The 17064-nt window shown below is 49.4% G+C and overlaps 1 protein-coding gene across 2 annotated transcripts in view; it reads right to left on the minus strand.

The window, feature by feature from the left end:
* Positions 1-14187, minus strand: part of CRMP1 (collapsin response mediator protein 1) — a 51991-nt gene extending 37804 nt beyond the window's left edge. The window contains exon 1 of one of the 2 annotated variants that reach the window (XM_039728935.1): positions 13409-14187. In XM_039728935.1, the coding sequence (XP_039584869.1) occupies positions 13409-13780 (372 nt within the window). In that variant the 5' untranslated portion in view covers positions 13781-14187. Of the gene's footprint in view, positions 1-10743; positions 11167-13408 lie in introns of those variants that run through there. The other variant, XM_039728936.1, reaches the window with a different exon arrangement.
* Between the last annotated feature and the right edge of the window lie 2877 nt (positions 14188-17064).

The following is a 17064-nucleotide window of genomic DNA, read 5'->3' on the forward strand; positions in this document are numbered from 1 at the left end:
TGTGCTGCAGGAGGAGGGGCGGGCTGCTCAGACTGGAGGCGGCGGCTGTCGCTCCCTCACAACTATTGTTTCCACTACAGCAAGAGCAACACGGAACATCTGTAAGCTGGAGACTGGCACACTTTGTACAAACTGCCTGTTTTGCTGGGGTCTGAATCAGCTTGGCTCAGCTCTTGTGAAGCGTGTCCACATTTTCATGCACACCAATGGCAAAAGGCCAGCAGAGAGGAGCAGCATCTGACCGACCTTCAGGACCACGAGCCTGAGCCCTGCCATGGTCCCCACTCCTGCACAGGGCTCCATGCAAATACAAATGAAACCAAATTCCCTTGGGCAGAAAATCACTTTGCTGTGGATTATTCGAAATTACAAACCAAATGTTAGAGCAAGAACAGTTGCAAAGAAATTTAAAATTAGCCTTTTCCCATTCACCCACTCCCCTCAGAGCTTGTGGTATCTAAAAATACACAACAAAATTCAAATAGCTTTTAGACATGCAGTTCTCAAATCTGCTTCTTGGGACTACTAAAACACAGTAACAGAAAAAATAAAACTGCCATAAGATTTACCAAACAGTATTTAAAATTGGTGCAGTGTGTCAAAATACAATGCAGCACAAGTTATAGAAACCACACACTTCTCCACAGCATCAATACCTATGCAGGAATCTTTCATATAAGATGGAGCTTAAAAAAAAAAAAAAAAGCCATTATGTATTCTAGCCATACAGAAAGATTCCAAGAGATTCCAGGAGTAGTGTTTCCATCAAATAGCAGCATCTGTCCAGACTGCAATTCCAATATATGCTATTACATTTTATCTTTTCTTCCAGATACCTATGCAGGAATCTTTCATACAAGATGGAGCTTAAAAAAAAAAAAAAAGAATGCCATTATGTATTCTAGGCATACAGAAAGATTCCAAGAGAGTCCAAGAAATGGAATAGTGTTTCCATCAAACAGCAGCATCTGTCCAGACTGCAATTCCAATATATGCTATTACATTTTATCTTTTCTTCCACAAATGGAACATCTTCCCATTAGATCTTCATCTCTAAATCAAGTGAACCATATATTTTTAATTATTTACAGTTTGCTTTACCATTTACATACAACTCACTTCAGATAATTTATTCAGCACACAGGTCTAAGTCCTGTGCTGCTTAATTCTTGGTTTGGACCTTTAGAATGTCTGCATTGCAACCAAAAAAGTCTTCGCAACACTCAAACCCAGATTTTCCACGCTTAGAGGATGAGGAAACACTCAGCAGTGATTTCACCCTCTGTGTAATTGTAAGGACTTACTAGAATATAACATTGTCCATACATCTCCAGACAAACAATGGCTGTTTTCTCTAAAAGCCAGATTAGTCAAGAGCCCCGAAGATGACTAAGGATTTTATGCTAAATAGCCATTCGAAAACAGTTTAAATTCTAAATCCACCTGCACTTCAGTTCTCTGTCTATAAAGGCAAGTGGTTTAAAAGGCATCAGACCAAATGCAATAGACAGAAAAAGGCATTAAGCTATGTTATCACACTTGCAAGCAAGACATTACTTTTTTAGCATTTGAGAGGCAGAATTCTTTGTTACCAAGGTTTTAAAGAGTCCACCGAGAGTTACAAAAGACACAGAATTCAGTTCAGAGGGAAGGTAAGAAACACAGGCTGATATTTGTGTTCTCCTTGATTATCTAAATCTCCACAAGGATCTTTGCAAGGAAGTCATTATTCAAAGGCTGAAGACCCACTGGCAAACAGTGGAAGAAGACACTCAGAGCCCCTCTGTGCTTCTATGTACTCATTCTTGCAGACTTATTTCCCACAATATACAAGAGATTTATTTTTTTGAGTGTGTGTGGATATATTTGGTGGTCTTTTGTCAGAGCTGGTCAGATTCGGACCCAGCTGTGATACAAAACAGTTAAATTACCTCACTTTAAGCAAAGTACCTACAAATAAGGAACATTTTAAAACTTAATGGCAAAAGAAGAAAGATATCCTTCCCAAGAGGAATGTTTGCTTAAAAACCTTTCATAAGGATCAAAGAGCTGTAAATGGGATTTCATGAAGTACTGTCTGCTTATAAAAGATCTGCTTTTAATCAGCAATATCCCTCTTTTTGAATTTCACGTCTAGATTACCCTCCATAGGAAGTGGCTTTTAGCGAGGGTGAACCCTGAATCAACTCTGGGAACTCCTTGTAAAACACTCCATCCTTGAGGCATCATTTCCGATAGGCCACTAATGGAGAATCCTGCTTTTAAGGCTCTTTTCTTAACAGATCCACTCTACTATATGGCAATTAATTTAGGAAGGATTATGCTGATTGTAGTAGTGCTGTATCTTGGTCCGTAGCCAATGTATTCATTCATCTTTATTCATTTAAGAGATCTGATGTTCTTTTGTTTCCCCTTTTGAGACCTGGCTTCCTATTCAGCAGGCAGTTTCATTGCTTAATCACCCACTCTAAAGGGGCTACTCCTACAGCTACCAACTCCACGGGGATTTCTTCACTGAAAATGTTATCTTTGCTTGGCTTTTAGAAGGGAAGGACAACAAACATCTTATTGATGACAATATTCATTGGCATCAGCAGGGGTTTCTTCTAAGCAGGGGCTGGAGGGTTGAAACCATTGCATCGTATATTGCTGTACCCATCCCTTGGGTTACACACAGGTTATGTCAATTAAAGGGGATCTCAAAATCCCAGCAAGCCATTCATAGAAAAGCTTAAACTTGGGAAGAAAATAGCAGTCATTTACAGCATGGCTGACTTCTCTAGGCCATTGAACTGAAAATGTGTTTTATCTAAGGTCTAATCAGAAACCTGCATCAGGTGACTGGAACATATCTGACTTGGCACCAATCACAGTCAAAATCCAGCTAAGAGACCACATGGAATTCCTTCTCTGACAGAGCAGGTGGATGCAAGGGAAACAGAATAGTAGAAAATGCCTTTAAGATGATGTTAGCAATAACAATTCATGATCAGCTAAATGCAGTGGATACCATGTGCACTGTTTGCACTCACACACTTTGTGCTGTCATGTTGTGTCACATACCTACTTTTTCTGCCAGTGAGAGCAAGTTGTGATGCTTGCTGCCTCACCTCACATGGCATCAGCCCTGACTTCCCTTCCACAGCCTCTTCATTGTCAAGAGCCCCGAAGATGACTAAGGATTTTATGCTAAATAGCCATTCGAAAACAGTTTAAATTCTAAATCCACCTGCACTTCAGTTCTCTGTCTATAAAGGCAAGTGGTTTAAAAGGCATCAGACCAAATGCAATAGACAGAAAAAGGCATTAAGCTATGTTATCACACTTGCAAGCAAGACATTACTTTTTTAGCATTTGAGAGGCAGAATTCTTTGTTACCAAGGTTTTAAAGAGTCCACCGAGAGTTACAAAAGACACAGAATTCAGTTCAGAGGGAAGGTAAGAAACACAGGCTGATATTTGTGTTCTCCTTGATTATCTAAATCTCCACAAGGATCTTTGCAAGGAAGTCATTATTCAAAGGCTGAAGACCCACTGGCAAACAGTGGAAGAAGACACTCAGAGCCCCTCTGTGCTTCTATGTACTCATTCTTGCAGACTTATTTCCCACAATATACAAGAGATTTATTTTTTTGAGTGTGTGTGGATATATTTGGTGGTCTTTTGTCAGAGCTGGTCAGATTCGGACCCAGCTGTGATACAAAACAGTTAAATTACCTCACTTTAAGCAAAGTACCTACAAATAAGGAACATTTTAAAACTTAATGGCAAAAGAAGAAAGATATCCTTCCCAAGAGGAATGTTTGCTTAAAAACCTTTCATAAGGATCAAAGAGCTGTAAATGGGATTTCATGAAGTACTGTCTGCTTATAAAAGATCTGCTTTTAATCAGCAATATCCCTCTTTTTGAATTTCACATCTAGATTACCCTCCATAGGAAGTGGCTTTTAGCGAGGGTGAACCCTGAATCAACTCTGGGAACTCCTTGTAAAACACTCCATCCTTGAGGCATCATTTCCGATAGGCCACTAATGGAGAATCCTGCTTTTAAGGCTCTTTTCTTAACAGATCCACTCTACTATATGGCAATTAATTTAGGAAGGATTATGCTGATTGTAGTAGTGCTGTATCTTGGTCCGTAGCCAATGTATTCATTCATCTTTATTCATTTAAGAGATCTGATGTTCTTTTGTTTCCCCTTTTGAGACCTGGCTTCCTATTCAGCAGGCAGTTTCATTGCTTAATCACCCACTCTAAAGGGGCTACTCCTACAGCTACCAACTCCACGGGGATTTCTTCACTGAAAATGTTATCTTTGCTTGGCTTTTAGAAGGGAAGGACAACAAACATCTTATTGATGACAATATTCATTGGCATCAGCAGGGGTTTCTTCTAAGCAGGGGCTGGAGGGTTGAAACCATTACATTGTATATTGCTATACCCATCCCTTGGGTTACACAGGTTATGTCAATTAAAGGGGATCTCCAAATCCCAGCAAGCCATTCATAGAAAAGCTTAAACTTGGGAAGAAAATAGCAGTCATTTACAGCATGGCTGACTTCTCTAGGCCATTGAACTGAAAATGTGTTTTATCTAAGGTCTAATCAGAAACCTGCATCAGGTGACTGGAACATATCTGACTTGGCACCAATCACAGTCAAAATCCAGCTAAGAGACCACATGGAATTCCTTCTCTGACAGAGCAGGTGGATGCAAGGGAAACAGAATAGTAGAAAATGCCTTTAAGATGATGTTAGCAATAACAATTCATGATCAGCTAAATGCAGTGGATACCATGTGCATTGTTTGCACTCAGACACTTTGTGCTGTCATGTTGTGTCACATACCTACTTTTTCTGCCAGTGAGAGCAAGTTGTGATGCTTGCTGCCTCACCTCACATGGTATCAGCCCTGACTTCCCTTCCACAGCCTCTTCATTCTGAGCACTGCCTACTTCTCTAGCCAGCCACCTGGGCCCTCCTATTACACATAGGAGATTTTACAGAGTGTAGACTCACTGAAGTCAGCAGGAACATTTATTATTCATAAACAATACCTTACATCTTAAAACTCATTAGGACATGCGACAAGATGAAAACTTTTGTCTTGTGACAAGCAAACACAATCCCAAAGTATCTCTGCTTCAGGGGACAAGGCCACCATCTGCACATGTAGCAAGATTAGAAACCTGCAAATTATTTTGCTGCTCATCTGTACTCCTTCTTTCTCATACAAACAAAAGCATTTATCTCTCTCATATGTACAAACCCCAAGTTTATCTCAACTAACTCCCAAGTGCTTCACAAGCCAGTGGTCTCTGCTGGCTCCTCCAAATGAAAATGGGAGTTTCACGCTTTTACCACTCAACTAATCCTTGATTCTGAAAGAAATCAGACAACAGATCCTGGTCTCTCATCAGAAAAGTGGTTCATTGGCAGCAGTTAAGTTTCACGCTTTTACCACTCAACTAATTCTTGATTCTGAAAGAAATGGCAGCAAAGCAGACAACAGATCCCGGTCTCTCATCAGAAAAGTGGTTCATTGGCAGCAGTTCTCTCAGCACTTGCAAGAAGATTCAGACAAGCACCCCACTGCATCAGATGTCTTCACAGACAGCCACTGTCCCCTTTCCAAACCTGCCTGGCTTCCAGCAAACCACAGCTCAGTTCTGATGTGGTGGCACTGATGCCCTGCTGAGGGCACTGACTGATGAACTTGCTTTGGCAGTTAAAGGAATCACTGCCCCAAGCCCTTCCTTCTCACCCTCTGCCAAAGGTTTCAGTCTCCATAGAAATGTCCCCAGAAGGACCTACTCTGAATGTAATTTAAGTCACCATATGGAACTGACATAGGAAAAAGTAGCCACTTTTTCTCCTATAGAAAAAAGAAAGGGAAAGATGTGTCACAGAATCATGGAAATGGTGGCTGGAAGACCAAAAACTTATAGTGAAGCAGCTAAAGCATCCCCAGAGCTGCCAGGCTGAAGTCCAGTCCACTACACCATGTGAATTCACTTAAGTTCACTGACAGATGAGTAAACTGAAAGGGGACAAGTCTGTTAAACAGACACACGTAGGAACATGTAATTTTGAGGATTAAGCAAATGTTCAAGAGTAAGAAGGCATCCAGAAGTCCCAGGCCTTGGTGTTTTAAAACAGGACAAAAAGTGCTGTCTAAATCAGCCAAAATCTTGCACCAAGAGCAGAATAGTAACATGAGGCAGCGTTCCCATGCCCAGCCCTCAGGAGGCTTTTCAAACACCTCTGGCAAGTAACAGAGCAATCTGACTGCAGCTTTTATGTAGCTGTATTAAATAAATGTGTGTGGCAAAAAAAAAAACCAAAAAAAACATAGGGGAGATGCAGAATAGATCCAAACCTAGACATGGACTTTGGTCCATCATTCAAGGTACTCACCATGTCCTGCATTCGTAGAATTTGTCCCCTCTGGTGTCCAAAATGAACAGGCTGGCAGCTCTCACACTGCTGTTGTCTCACACCAGAACACCACACACATTATCCCAGCACTCTGTTCAGACCAAACAGAGTTTCCATCCTGAAGCAGTGTGTCACACAGCAGAAGTCCAGATTAATGAATTTTTTCTCTCTCAAAGAATTCTGCCATCTTCAACTGAAGCCTACTTACTTCTCATCTTTCTTCATACCAATTCTAAATGTAACAAGCAAAACTATTCTCTGTGGCACTCCTCGGAATTTCTTCAGTCTCCCCATTTTTCTGCATCTGTTTTTTTTTTTTTTCCTCATGTAGTGCCAGATCTTCTATTCTCTTTTCTTGTTACACTAGTAGTGAGATCCTTCCTCTGTAACATCACATTTTTATGCTCTCTGTCTCCCTGTGCCTTACAGTCTGTCAGCTCAGGACCAGCAGTGCCTTTCCCCATTCATATGCCAATCCTTGGACCATACCCAGAAAGATGATTCCCTTTTTTTTTCCAAGGGATTCAGGCACCATTTTCCTCTCCCAAATGCCTCCTTGCATTTGCTTTGGTGACTAGCTATTCTGCCTTTGCTCAGTAGAATTGCGTTCACACCTCCTCTTCACTGATCTCACAGAGATTATGTTTTAATGGGTGCAGTTGCTGCTGGAACAAATGTGTCCTGTCACAGGCATTGAACATGCCACATGCCTTTTTTAAACCACGGTACAATTCTGAGTTCATCTAAGCTCAGGCCTTGCTTGAAAATTGCCAATTGGTACCAAAACACAGAAGCCAAAATAATTTGCAACAGATATTTCCGTGTCATCATTTCCATTGATTCCCTGTAATACGTGGCACAAGAGGAGTATAATAGTGATGCTAAAAGCAATGGGCTGGGGGGTATATCCTGAAAAATCTGGTCTGCATGAGAACATCCTGCACAACCAAAGCACAAAAGATTGCCATGTCATGCAGAAAAACACCTCGGCAATGGATGTGGTGGCTGTCCATACTACAAGGGCTGGGAAAAGTGCTAAGTGCTCCTGCATTCCTGACCACCCTTACATCATGCACACCCTGCTCCATTCCCAGCTATCACTCCTGAACCAGGGGTTTGAAACCCACCTGCCAAGGACTTCAATACAGTGCAGAAGACATCACCGAAGTGCTTACACTTACTGGTTCAATGCATTTCTATTACACATCCCCAGACTGCTCTGGTGCTTGAAATACAGAGGTCCTTCCCCTCCCACTGCAGTTACACACAAGGGCCCAGTTTCTCCAGTGTGACTCACAACTGAATGGGACCTTACACTGGTGCAGTGCTGGTGCTCCACTAACAGCAAACCTGGATGCTGCATGGGATGCATAACAGACAGCAGGACAAATGAGATAAAATGCAAGAAGCATGAATTTTCACACTGAAATGGAAAGAAAAAAAGAGGCAGATGAAATTACAACAAATGGTGCAGATTGGTAAATGAGATCAGGGAGATGCCCAGGGCCAAAGAGGGATGTGTGCAATAGTGTCTTTACCATGAGCAGGGGGAGAAGGGAAAGCAGGAATAAAGCTGCTTTGGGTAACAGAGGTGCAGGGGCTATCAGTCAGGAGGCAAGGCACAGTCAGACTAAGCACAAGGAGGAAGTTATGGCCACATGCACCAAGAGGTGCAGGGGCTATCTATCAGTCAGGCCCTGCTGTCTGAAGGAGTCAGGAGGCAAGGCACAGTCAGACTAAGCACAAGGAGGAAGTTATGGCCACATGCACCAAAAGCAGTAACCCAGACAGAATATCACAGGGTTGTCTTCCCAAGAGTGGTATCTGCTTCCACACCGACCAGAGGTGAAACCAGCTGCTGCCTCTTCCTTCCCAGTTCCTGATGCTGCAGACCTGATCCCAGAGGGAAGTTTTGGCCAGGTACTGACTGCTGACTGCAGTGCCTGTGGCTGGATGCTGTTGCTGGGTGTTGCTGTTGTGTGCTCAGGACAGCTCCTAGCCCCATGCAAATAACACAGACTCAGTACTGGAAAATCCACAGCAAAGTATCAGCACCCAGGACACCAACAGAAATTAGTTTCTCACTTCTCCAATGAACCCAGGAGCCGGTGTAGCTCCAAAACCCAGGAGTGTGAGTGGGGGAAATGTTAAGAACACTAACAAATGACATTTTTATATTATTTCATCATCACTGTTGTTGCATACTTCTACAGAGCTATCATATTTCTTTAGAGCCCAGAAGACTTGAAGCTACAATGTATTTCCTTAGTGGCCGGATGAAACATCTAATTTACCACACTGGAATGGGGCTTCAGAAGATACACACAGATAGATGCTGTGGGTTCTTGTGGGACAGGCAGTGTGTACAAGGTCTGACACAAAGTGCCTGATTTGCTTCTGCTGGAGGAGAAAGGCCAGAAGTGTAAAAAAAACCAAAAACAGTCCAGCCCCTGATGCCTGCCAACTTCACCAATGTTAATTTATGCCTTTGATTTGGTCACAAAACTCAACAGTAAAGCTAATGCATATTTATTTATAGAAGCTTCAGCACATCCCATTTTGAAGAGAAAAGGCTGAGGTTTGGGCTTTCTTTTTCACAGCAATCCTTTCCACAGCACAGAGAAAAAAAATGTTGTGAGAAGTGATGAAATTAAAAGGAACTGTTGATTCTAAGGCAGACTCCTAATTCTTCCAGTTTCTCATTCTACTCCAAACTGAGAGCAAAGAACCAGCTATGGGTGTGACCATGTTACACTCCAGGTTCAAATGAAGACTGAGCCATGCACAAAGCACCTGACACTCACCCAGAGGGTAACCAGGATCTCCCCCGACCCAGACATGCCCTGAGTAACTGTAAGTCACACAACGCACTGAGGAACGAGGCAAGAGGAGCCATCACCCCAAAAGCCACTGCAGCACCCAGGTGCAGCCCTGGCCACCAGGCACTGCTGCCTGTTGATAGTGGAAACCTGCATAAATGCGGCACTTCGCTATCATTAAACTCAGCTTTTAGAAGGATATCGTTTCCCTCCCGATCAGATATTTTGACTGAAGGATGCTTTTATTGTACAGGGAGAAAGGCTCGAGGAGCTTACAGGCTTTGTAGCGCTGGCTCCACTAACGCCGAAAAGCGCCGGGTTTGCTCGGGAAGGTGCCACACCCACCCGGCAGCCCGCTCCTCCAGACACCGAAACTCGCCCCGCGCCACACCGCGCCGGCTTTCCAGGGAAAGATCCACGAACCCAAGCAACATGGGAGCTCACCCCGCTTCCCCGCTCATCTCTGCCCCAGGTGCCACAGCAACAGTGACCCCATCATCCACTGACCCAGTCCCACAAGAGGAAAGCAACACCTGGAGACCAACACCGGTGCTGGGGAAAACCTCTGCCGTGCGGGCAAGCTCCGGCTGCGATTTCCCCCACCACACCCCTATCCGCCAGCTCTGCCTGTTCTTTATCTCAGCCCCTATATACCCAGATCGTGTGTATTAAGGGAAAGCATAAACTGTATGAAAGAACCCAAGTCCTTTCTTTCTGGCATGGAAAGCACGCCCTATTGTAGCTCTCTCTGCTCGGGTACAAAAGCATCTAGCGGGAGACAGGCGCCGATAGAAGAGGATGGTTATGATTAACTCTTTGACTTCTGATTCCCACTACGCCTGATGTATTAATAGCGTGCAGAGGTGTTGGTGCCGGCATCATGGCGCTCTTTGATTTTCCACGCTTCCCCCACGCCCACGCTCGCCCACCTCCCATTTCTCCGCACCCTGTGCCTCCCCCGGCCCACCGCCCCTGCCCCGCCGAGGCTGCGCTGCCCCTGCCCGCTGCGGGGGGCGGTGGCAGGGGCACGTTGTGCTGCGGTGGTCCCCTCCCTCTTTTGTTCTGCCTCGCCCGGCGGCCGAGCCTCCCCGGGCCCGGCTCCTCGGGAGGGCGGTACCCCCGGCCCCGGCCCCGACAGCGCCGGGACGAGCCCCCCGCCGGCCCTCCCTCCCTCCCCGCCCCGGGATGGAGCGAGCACGCAGCGCTGAGCCCCGCCTGGGCGGCGGGCGAGCAAGTGGAGACAGAACACAATAAAGAAATAAAATAAAAATATAATAATGAAATTCTAAAATAAAATTAAATTAACTCAGCCCTCGCCCAGAGCTCCAGCGGGAGCAGGACGGGCGGCGGCGCCCGCACCGCGCCGCTCCGGGGAGCCCCGGCCCCGCAGCCTGGGGGCTGCCCGCGGCCCCGGGCACTCGCGGCCGCCGCTCGCCCTTCCCCGCCCCGCGAACAAAGGAGCGCGGGCAGCGCCCGGGGCCGCTTACCGTTATGTGCGGGATGCTCTTCTTGCCCTGGTAAGACATGTCGGCTCTCCCTAGCGCCGGGAGCACGCAACGAACCCGAGGAGCGAGCCGAGCCCGGCGGAACAACACCGGCGGTGCTGAGACGAATAATAATGCGAAGCCCGGTCGGGTGATGGGGCGGGGCGGGGGCGACCCGGCACAGCGGTAGAATGGGGGCGAAGTTCCGTCGCCCAGAGGAAGGGGAGCCCGGCAAACCCGGCACCTTTTTTTTTCCGGCTGCAATCAAACAGGGACGCGGCTCCCGGGGGGGTCGGCGAGCGCTGCCTCTGCCGGCGGCAGCAGCGCCCTCCCGGCTGCAGGTCGGAGCAGGATTCGCTCAGCGCAACCCAGGAAGCGTTTCCTTCCCTCCTGTCCCCCACCCCTCTGCCTGGCCCCCCTTCACAGCCCATCAATCCAGCCGGAGCCTCCCTCCCTCCCGCACCGGCGCTGGGAAACGCCGCCCCGCCGGCTCCGCCGCCGCCCCGCTCGCACGCTGAGGTCACCGGCAGGATCCCACGCGTGGGCTGCCGCAGGGTGGGGACGGGGGATAAACCCCCGGCGGTGGGTCCTGCTGTGCTGCACAGGGCAATGGCACTGCCTGCCCCGTCCCCACGGCATGAAGCCTGGTGGCAGTCGGCACGGCACTGTCCCCATAGCACTGACCCTGATGGCACTGCCCTGCGCTGTCCCCATACCGCTGATCCTGATGGCATTGACTTGCACTGCCCCTGATGGCCCTGCCTGCTCTGTCCCTGATGGCACTGACCCAGGTGGCACCGCCTGCTCTGTCCTCACCAACATCTCTGACCCCAACACCACTGTCACGTTCTGCCCTCCTTGTCACCGCCCCACTGTCACACACCTGCTCTGTCCTGTGCCCATGGAGCTCATGGGGGATAACACAACCAGGCCAGGCCAGGCACATGCTATATCAGCAGCTGCTGGAGAGGTAAAGTGGCTTCTGTCTTTTCTCTGTCTCACAGAATGCCTCCCTCCACCCATGGTGCTTGAGGGTAAAAGGCACTGCAAAGCTGTGCCCAAATTAATCCCGCCCAGGACAGGCACTCTGGGGTTCCTACCACACCCACCCTGTGATACACACATAGATAAAAGCCATTGAGCACCCAGGCCACATCCCTGACACATCTTCCCAGAAATCATTGTTTGAAACTTGTAAAAAACTCTGGATGTCACGGTACAGGGGTCACATGTATCTGCTGCTTACAGTCCACTTTCCTAAGCCGGTGGCCAAATCTTGCCTGATTTACCCTTAACCTCATCCTCACCCACCTTTGGTCAACTTTGCAAGCACAGTGGGATCCAGAGAAGTAGTGTGCAGTGTGTGCTCACTACCCTGAGTCCCAGGCTGAGCTAGAAAGCAGGGACAATGGGGATGCAGCACCATGGATGTGCTAGAAGATGGGGTGTGCTGTGCCCTCCCACTGCCCCAGAGCCCTGATCAAAAAAAACTCAGGAGTTCAGGTGAGCTAGAAAAGAGAAGACTGCACTGCAGCTGGCAGCCTCTGAAGGCAACCCTGGGGTTGTTGCAGAGAAAGCAGCAGCATCCCAGGCACAGTGTCCCACCAAGACCTGCTTGGTCGCTGCAGTGTCCCAGCACAGCAGACACACACTGCTCGGGAGGCCATGTGGCACCTGCACACAATCCCCAGGCCAGAGCAAACCAGCACCCCATTCATACTCAAATAGTAGAGGGCTGAAGAGAGTGGAAACTCTCAGTTCAGCCTGTGGAAAGAGCAGAGTGTAGACAAGCCACAGAGGCTCCAGGCTGGGTACTCAGGAACAGGGTGTATCCATGCAGAAGCATCACTGCAAGGCCGCATTTCTTTCTAAGGGGAAATCAATGACAGCCCGGGATCCCATGAGAGCCATCCCCCCGGGTCTGCCTCCAGCCTGCATGCCACCGACAGGGCTAAGATGGAGATGCACAGCCGTCAGGGGCCGGCCAGCCCACCGGCTCACTTCTTCCCTGAGCCACCAACATGAGTCCAGGCTGCAGACCCAGGGTAGGGGAACCCGGGGCAGAGGTTTCGGATCCTCCCGCCTTCCGCGCTCCCTGCCGGGGAGACAATGCAGGCGCAGAGGGAGCCGGGGGAGCAGGGGCAGAGCCAGGGCGGGGGTTCGGGGCAGATCCTGGAGCTGTGCCTGGGACAAGCTCCGCGGAGTTTCCCCGGCGAGTTCGGGAGTGCAGCGGGCCCGGCTTTGTTGCGGGGGGCGGCCGGGAGGCGCTGAGGGACCCGAGCTGCCCTCCAGCCCCCCGGCACGGGCAGGAAAGCAAACGGAGAAAACTCATCGCCATCACTTACAAAGGAAAAGGATTCTGGGGTCGCCCCCTCCCGCCCCCGCTAAGCTCTGCCAAGTGAGGTAGTTCAGGAGCCAGCCGGGCTCTTCCCAGAGCATCAGCGTGCCCGGGAGCAGGGGGCCGTGCCTCCCCGACCTGCCGTGCTGAAACTCCCCCGCCAAGGCGGCCCCCAGCCTGCTGCGCCGGCGAGCGGGGCTCTGCGGCACGGCTCGGCTCGGCTCAGCACGGCACGGCTCGGCACGGCTCCGCTCGGTACAGCAGTCTCGGCTCGGCTCGCCCAGAGAGCGGGGGCGGCGGCTCCCACCTCCCAGCCCGGGCCCCGCTCACCTGTCCATTGTCCTGGCCCTGCAGCAGCTCCTTCCCCGTGGGGTATTTGATCTCCACGCCCGGGGTCTTGTCCTCCCGGTCTCCCGGGGAGCTGATGACGGAGCCGGAGATCTCGCTGATGTCGCTGGCGGTCTCGCTGTAGTTGTCCCCTCCGTCCAGCATGTCGTGCCGGCTGCCGCTCCGCGGGGTCCGGGACCCCTTCTTCCCCACGCTGTAGGCATCGAAGTCGATGGTTTTGTTCTCATAGGCCCCCTCCACGGAGGCGAACATTCCCCCGTATTTCTGTCGCGGTGTCTGGGCTGTTGTGCCCGGCCTAGCTAGATACACAGGCAGGTCATCTTCTTTATTCCAGTTCCTCTTTCTCTCGGCCATTCTCGCTGTCCGGATCTCTCTCTCTATCTCTCTCCCTGCCTCCCACTTCTCTGCACCTTCCACTACCGGGATAGGCTGTTAGTGACCATAAAAATGAATGGATGGATGCAGCAGTGGCGGAGCTGGGTTGGCTGGTGGGATCTTTCCGTTAGGGACCTGCAAACGTTTACCTCCCTCCCCCACCCACCCCCCCGAAGAAAAAAAGGAAAATAAGGGAGAAAGAAAGAAAGAGAGAGAAATAAATCCGAGCGGGATTTAAAAATAGCCGTGTTAGTAAAGAGCACGTGAAAATAAAGTACAAAGAGCGGAGCGGAGAGGGTGGCAGAGGCAGGTGATTGGAAAGCCCCTGACGAATGGGAAGAGCAGCAGCGATTCCCCGAGCAGGGACCGCAGTGCACAGCTCCCCCGGTATAGAATGATCGGGGGGCGGGAGGCAGGGGGCGGAGGCAGGGAGGGAGCCCGCCGCATGCACACGCGGCCGGTGACAACGGGGTCCTGCCCTGCGGCCGGGCGCCGCTCACCCGCTGCTGCGTGGCTTCGGGGCTGGAATCAAAGGGAGGCGAAAAGAAAAAGAGAAAAAAAAAAGAGAGAAAATCTCCGAACCTCCCCAGCCCCCCCGGGCGAGCCGGAGGGAGTTTCTCCCACTTTGCTCGCTCACACTGCTCCCGCCCCCCTCCGCGGGAGAGGCTGCGGCGGTGCCCGGGCGGGGCGGGGGGCGCGGCCGCGGCAGCCCCGGTACGGGCGGGGGACGGGCCAGCGTCGCTCGGGATCGGTCTGCGGCCGTAGGGGGAGCGGCGGCGAGAAGAGCGAGGGGTGGCCGGCGTGTGGGGGGAAGCAGATCCAGCCTCAGGGCAGGGGGGCCGGCGCTGCCCCTGCCGCAGCAGCTGGTGCCCGCGGCGGTGGTGGCGGCTCTGCTCCGCCCCGCCGCCCCCGGCCGCTGCTCCCCCGCTGCGGCGGCGTGGAGGGCGCCCGACCCCTTCGCACGCCGCGGGGGCAGGGGGCTGCAGGAGGGGGCTGCAGGCCGGGGGTTGCAGGATGGGGCTGCAGGATGGGGCTGCAGGATGGGGCTACAGGATGGGGCTGCAGGCCGGGGGCGCCGGCCCTGACACGGAAGTGATCGCGCCGAGCGCTGCCTGAGCCGCCGGCCCCGCCAGCGGGCATGGGGCGCCGGCTCCGCGGGCCCGGGTGTGGGCCCACGGCCCCTGAGTGTCCGCCAAGCCCCCAGGAAGGCGGGGAGCCGAGCGTGGCCCCGCCGATCCCCCTCGGAGCAGCTGGAGCGCGGCTCGCCCCCGGAGCTGTCCCTTCAGCACCGCGGGAGGCTCCCGGGCCCGCGTGGTGCTTGCCTGACTTGGCCTCGGCAGGAGGAGACAAACCAGGGAGGGCTTCGTTTCACCGTGAGGGATCCAAGCTGCCAAAAGCAAGGGCAGGAGGAGCGGAGAGGAGCTCCCCTCAGCACAGCCCGCTTCAGAAGGTCCAGCCTTACAACCCTGCCCTACAGTCATCCTGAGATGTGGCGCCTGAGATCATCCACCAAATTCACAAGTCCTTGGACACTGCTCTCCTGCACCTGCAGACAATCTCTGCCACGGGCTTTGACTGCACCAGTAGTTACATAAGGGACATTTTCTGTTGCTCTGAGATAATATATTGTAACAAACTGGGCTGAGATTGATCCGGTGACTAAGCAAGTTTGAAGCAGTGGATCAATCACAAGGCCTGTTTACTGCTCACATTCAAAGCGATGTTTGAATACAAGCCCAACCACACTGCGCTGTTGTATTTGGCCACAAGCATACCTGGTGGTCCCAACATGAGAAAAATTGCAAGTTACTAATTGGAAATCTGGAAAAGTGGGAGGTTAAAGAGAGACGTCCCTGGGATTTCATCAGAAATGAGTCCAGATAACCATCCTTGTCATTAACAACTACCCATGGACCCAAACCATGTGAAAAAGCAGTGCTGTGACATACCTGAGCAATGCCAAAATACATCCAAGGAAAACATTTTTCTTTTCTGCATTTGTAATCCAGTGGGACCTGCTGTCTTAAATGCTGTGTGTGCATCAACACTATAGGTGTTGTTCACATGAGAGGAGTTAGTAAGATAGTAAAAATTTCATTTATTATTGGTTATCAGCACACTGATTTTAGTCAGCTGCCTTTTCTGAGCATATATCACCCAGGATTCTACAGCTCACTTAATAAACCGTATTTCCACATTAACACGTTGACACTACAGGTGTTGTTTCACATGAGAGGAGTTAGTAAGATAGTCAAAATTTCATTTATTATTGGTTATCAGCACACTGATTTTAGTCAATTGCCTTTTCTGAGCATATATCACCCAGGATTCTACAGCTCACTTAATAAACCGTATTTCCACATTAACACGTTAATATCGTGCAGAGGCTTCACTGGTGCATGTGAAAAAAAATAACTATAGCTTGTAGGACATTGCTTCATTGCTTCCTTAAAGTCTTCTCTTGTATGGACAAATATTGATTTTTTTTGTTCCTCATGGTAACACTGAGATTTATTGATCATATTGGGGGGGAAAAAAAGTCAATTTTTTCCTACACAGGGCACCAAACCTTGTCAGTTAGTGATACATGCAGGTGGGACATAGAGTGTGATGTGTGACTTGCCTGTCTTTGCAAGTATTGGAAAAATATTCATTTTATGAGTTATTTCTTTGCAATCAAGAGATTAATTTGAATTTCCAGAATAAAAACGTCTGAAGGTCCCATAGTAGGTCTGATATGTTGCATAGTGCATACATCTGCTAAATGAAGAGCATACATTTTTATCATCCATAAAGCTAAGAAAGATGGACTCTGTTTATACTTGGGATCTAGTTAGATAACATCGTTCAGGTTTCCAGAGCACTAAGGGTTAAAAAAACCAAAAAAACTTAAAAATAGCATTATTCTTAAGTCAGGAGATTCATATTAATTCTATACATGAGGAGATCACAAGACTGAGAGAACGTGTCAGATCAATGCTTTAGAAAACAGCATTAAACTTCCTAGTTAGAAATAAACATAAAATAATACCAGAGTCTGTCTTTGCTTTTAAATGTTTTGGGTTTTCTTCATACCATAGCCCTTAGTTTACTAAAAACTATATCAGTCACCAGATGCATACTGTTCCTTTGTTAAGTAAGAGATCAAATGGCAGTTTTAGGTGCTACAGAAGCAGACTCAGATGCATCCTGATGCCCTGGCATCCTGTCAGTTTGCCTAAAAGCAAGTATGCAGCTTTGGAGAAAGATATTGCTTTGGTATA

Source organism: Passer montanus, unplaced genomic scaffold (genome assembly GCF_014805655.1).
Source record: "Passer montanus isolate IOZ18808 unplaced genomic scaffold, ASM1480565v1 scaffold67, whole genome shotgun sequence".
NCBI classification, from domain to species: Eukaryota; Metazoa; Chordata; class Aves; order Passeriformes; family Passeridae; genus Passer; species Passer montanus.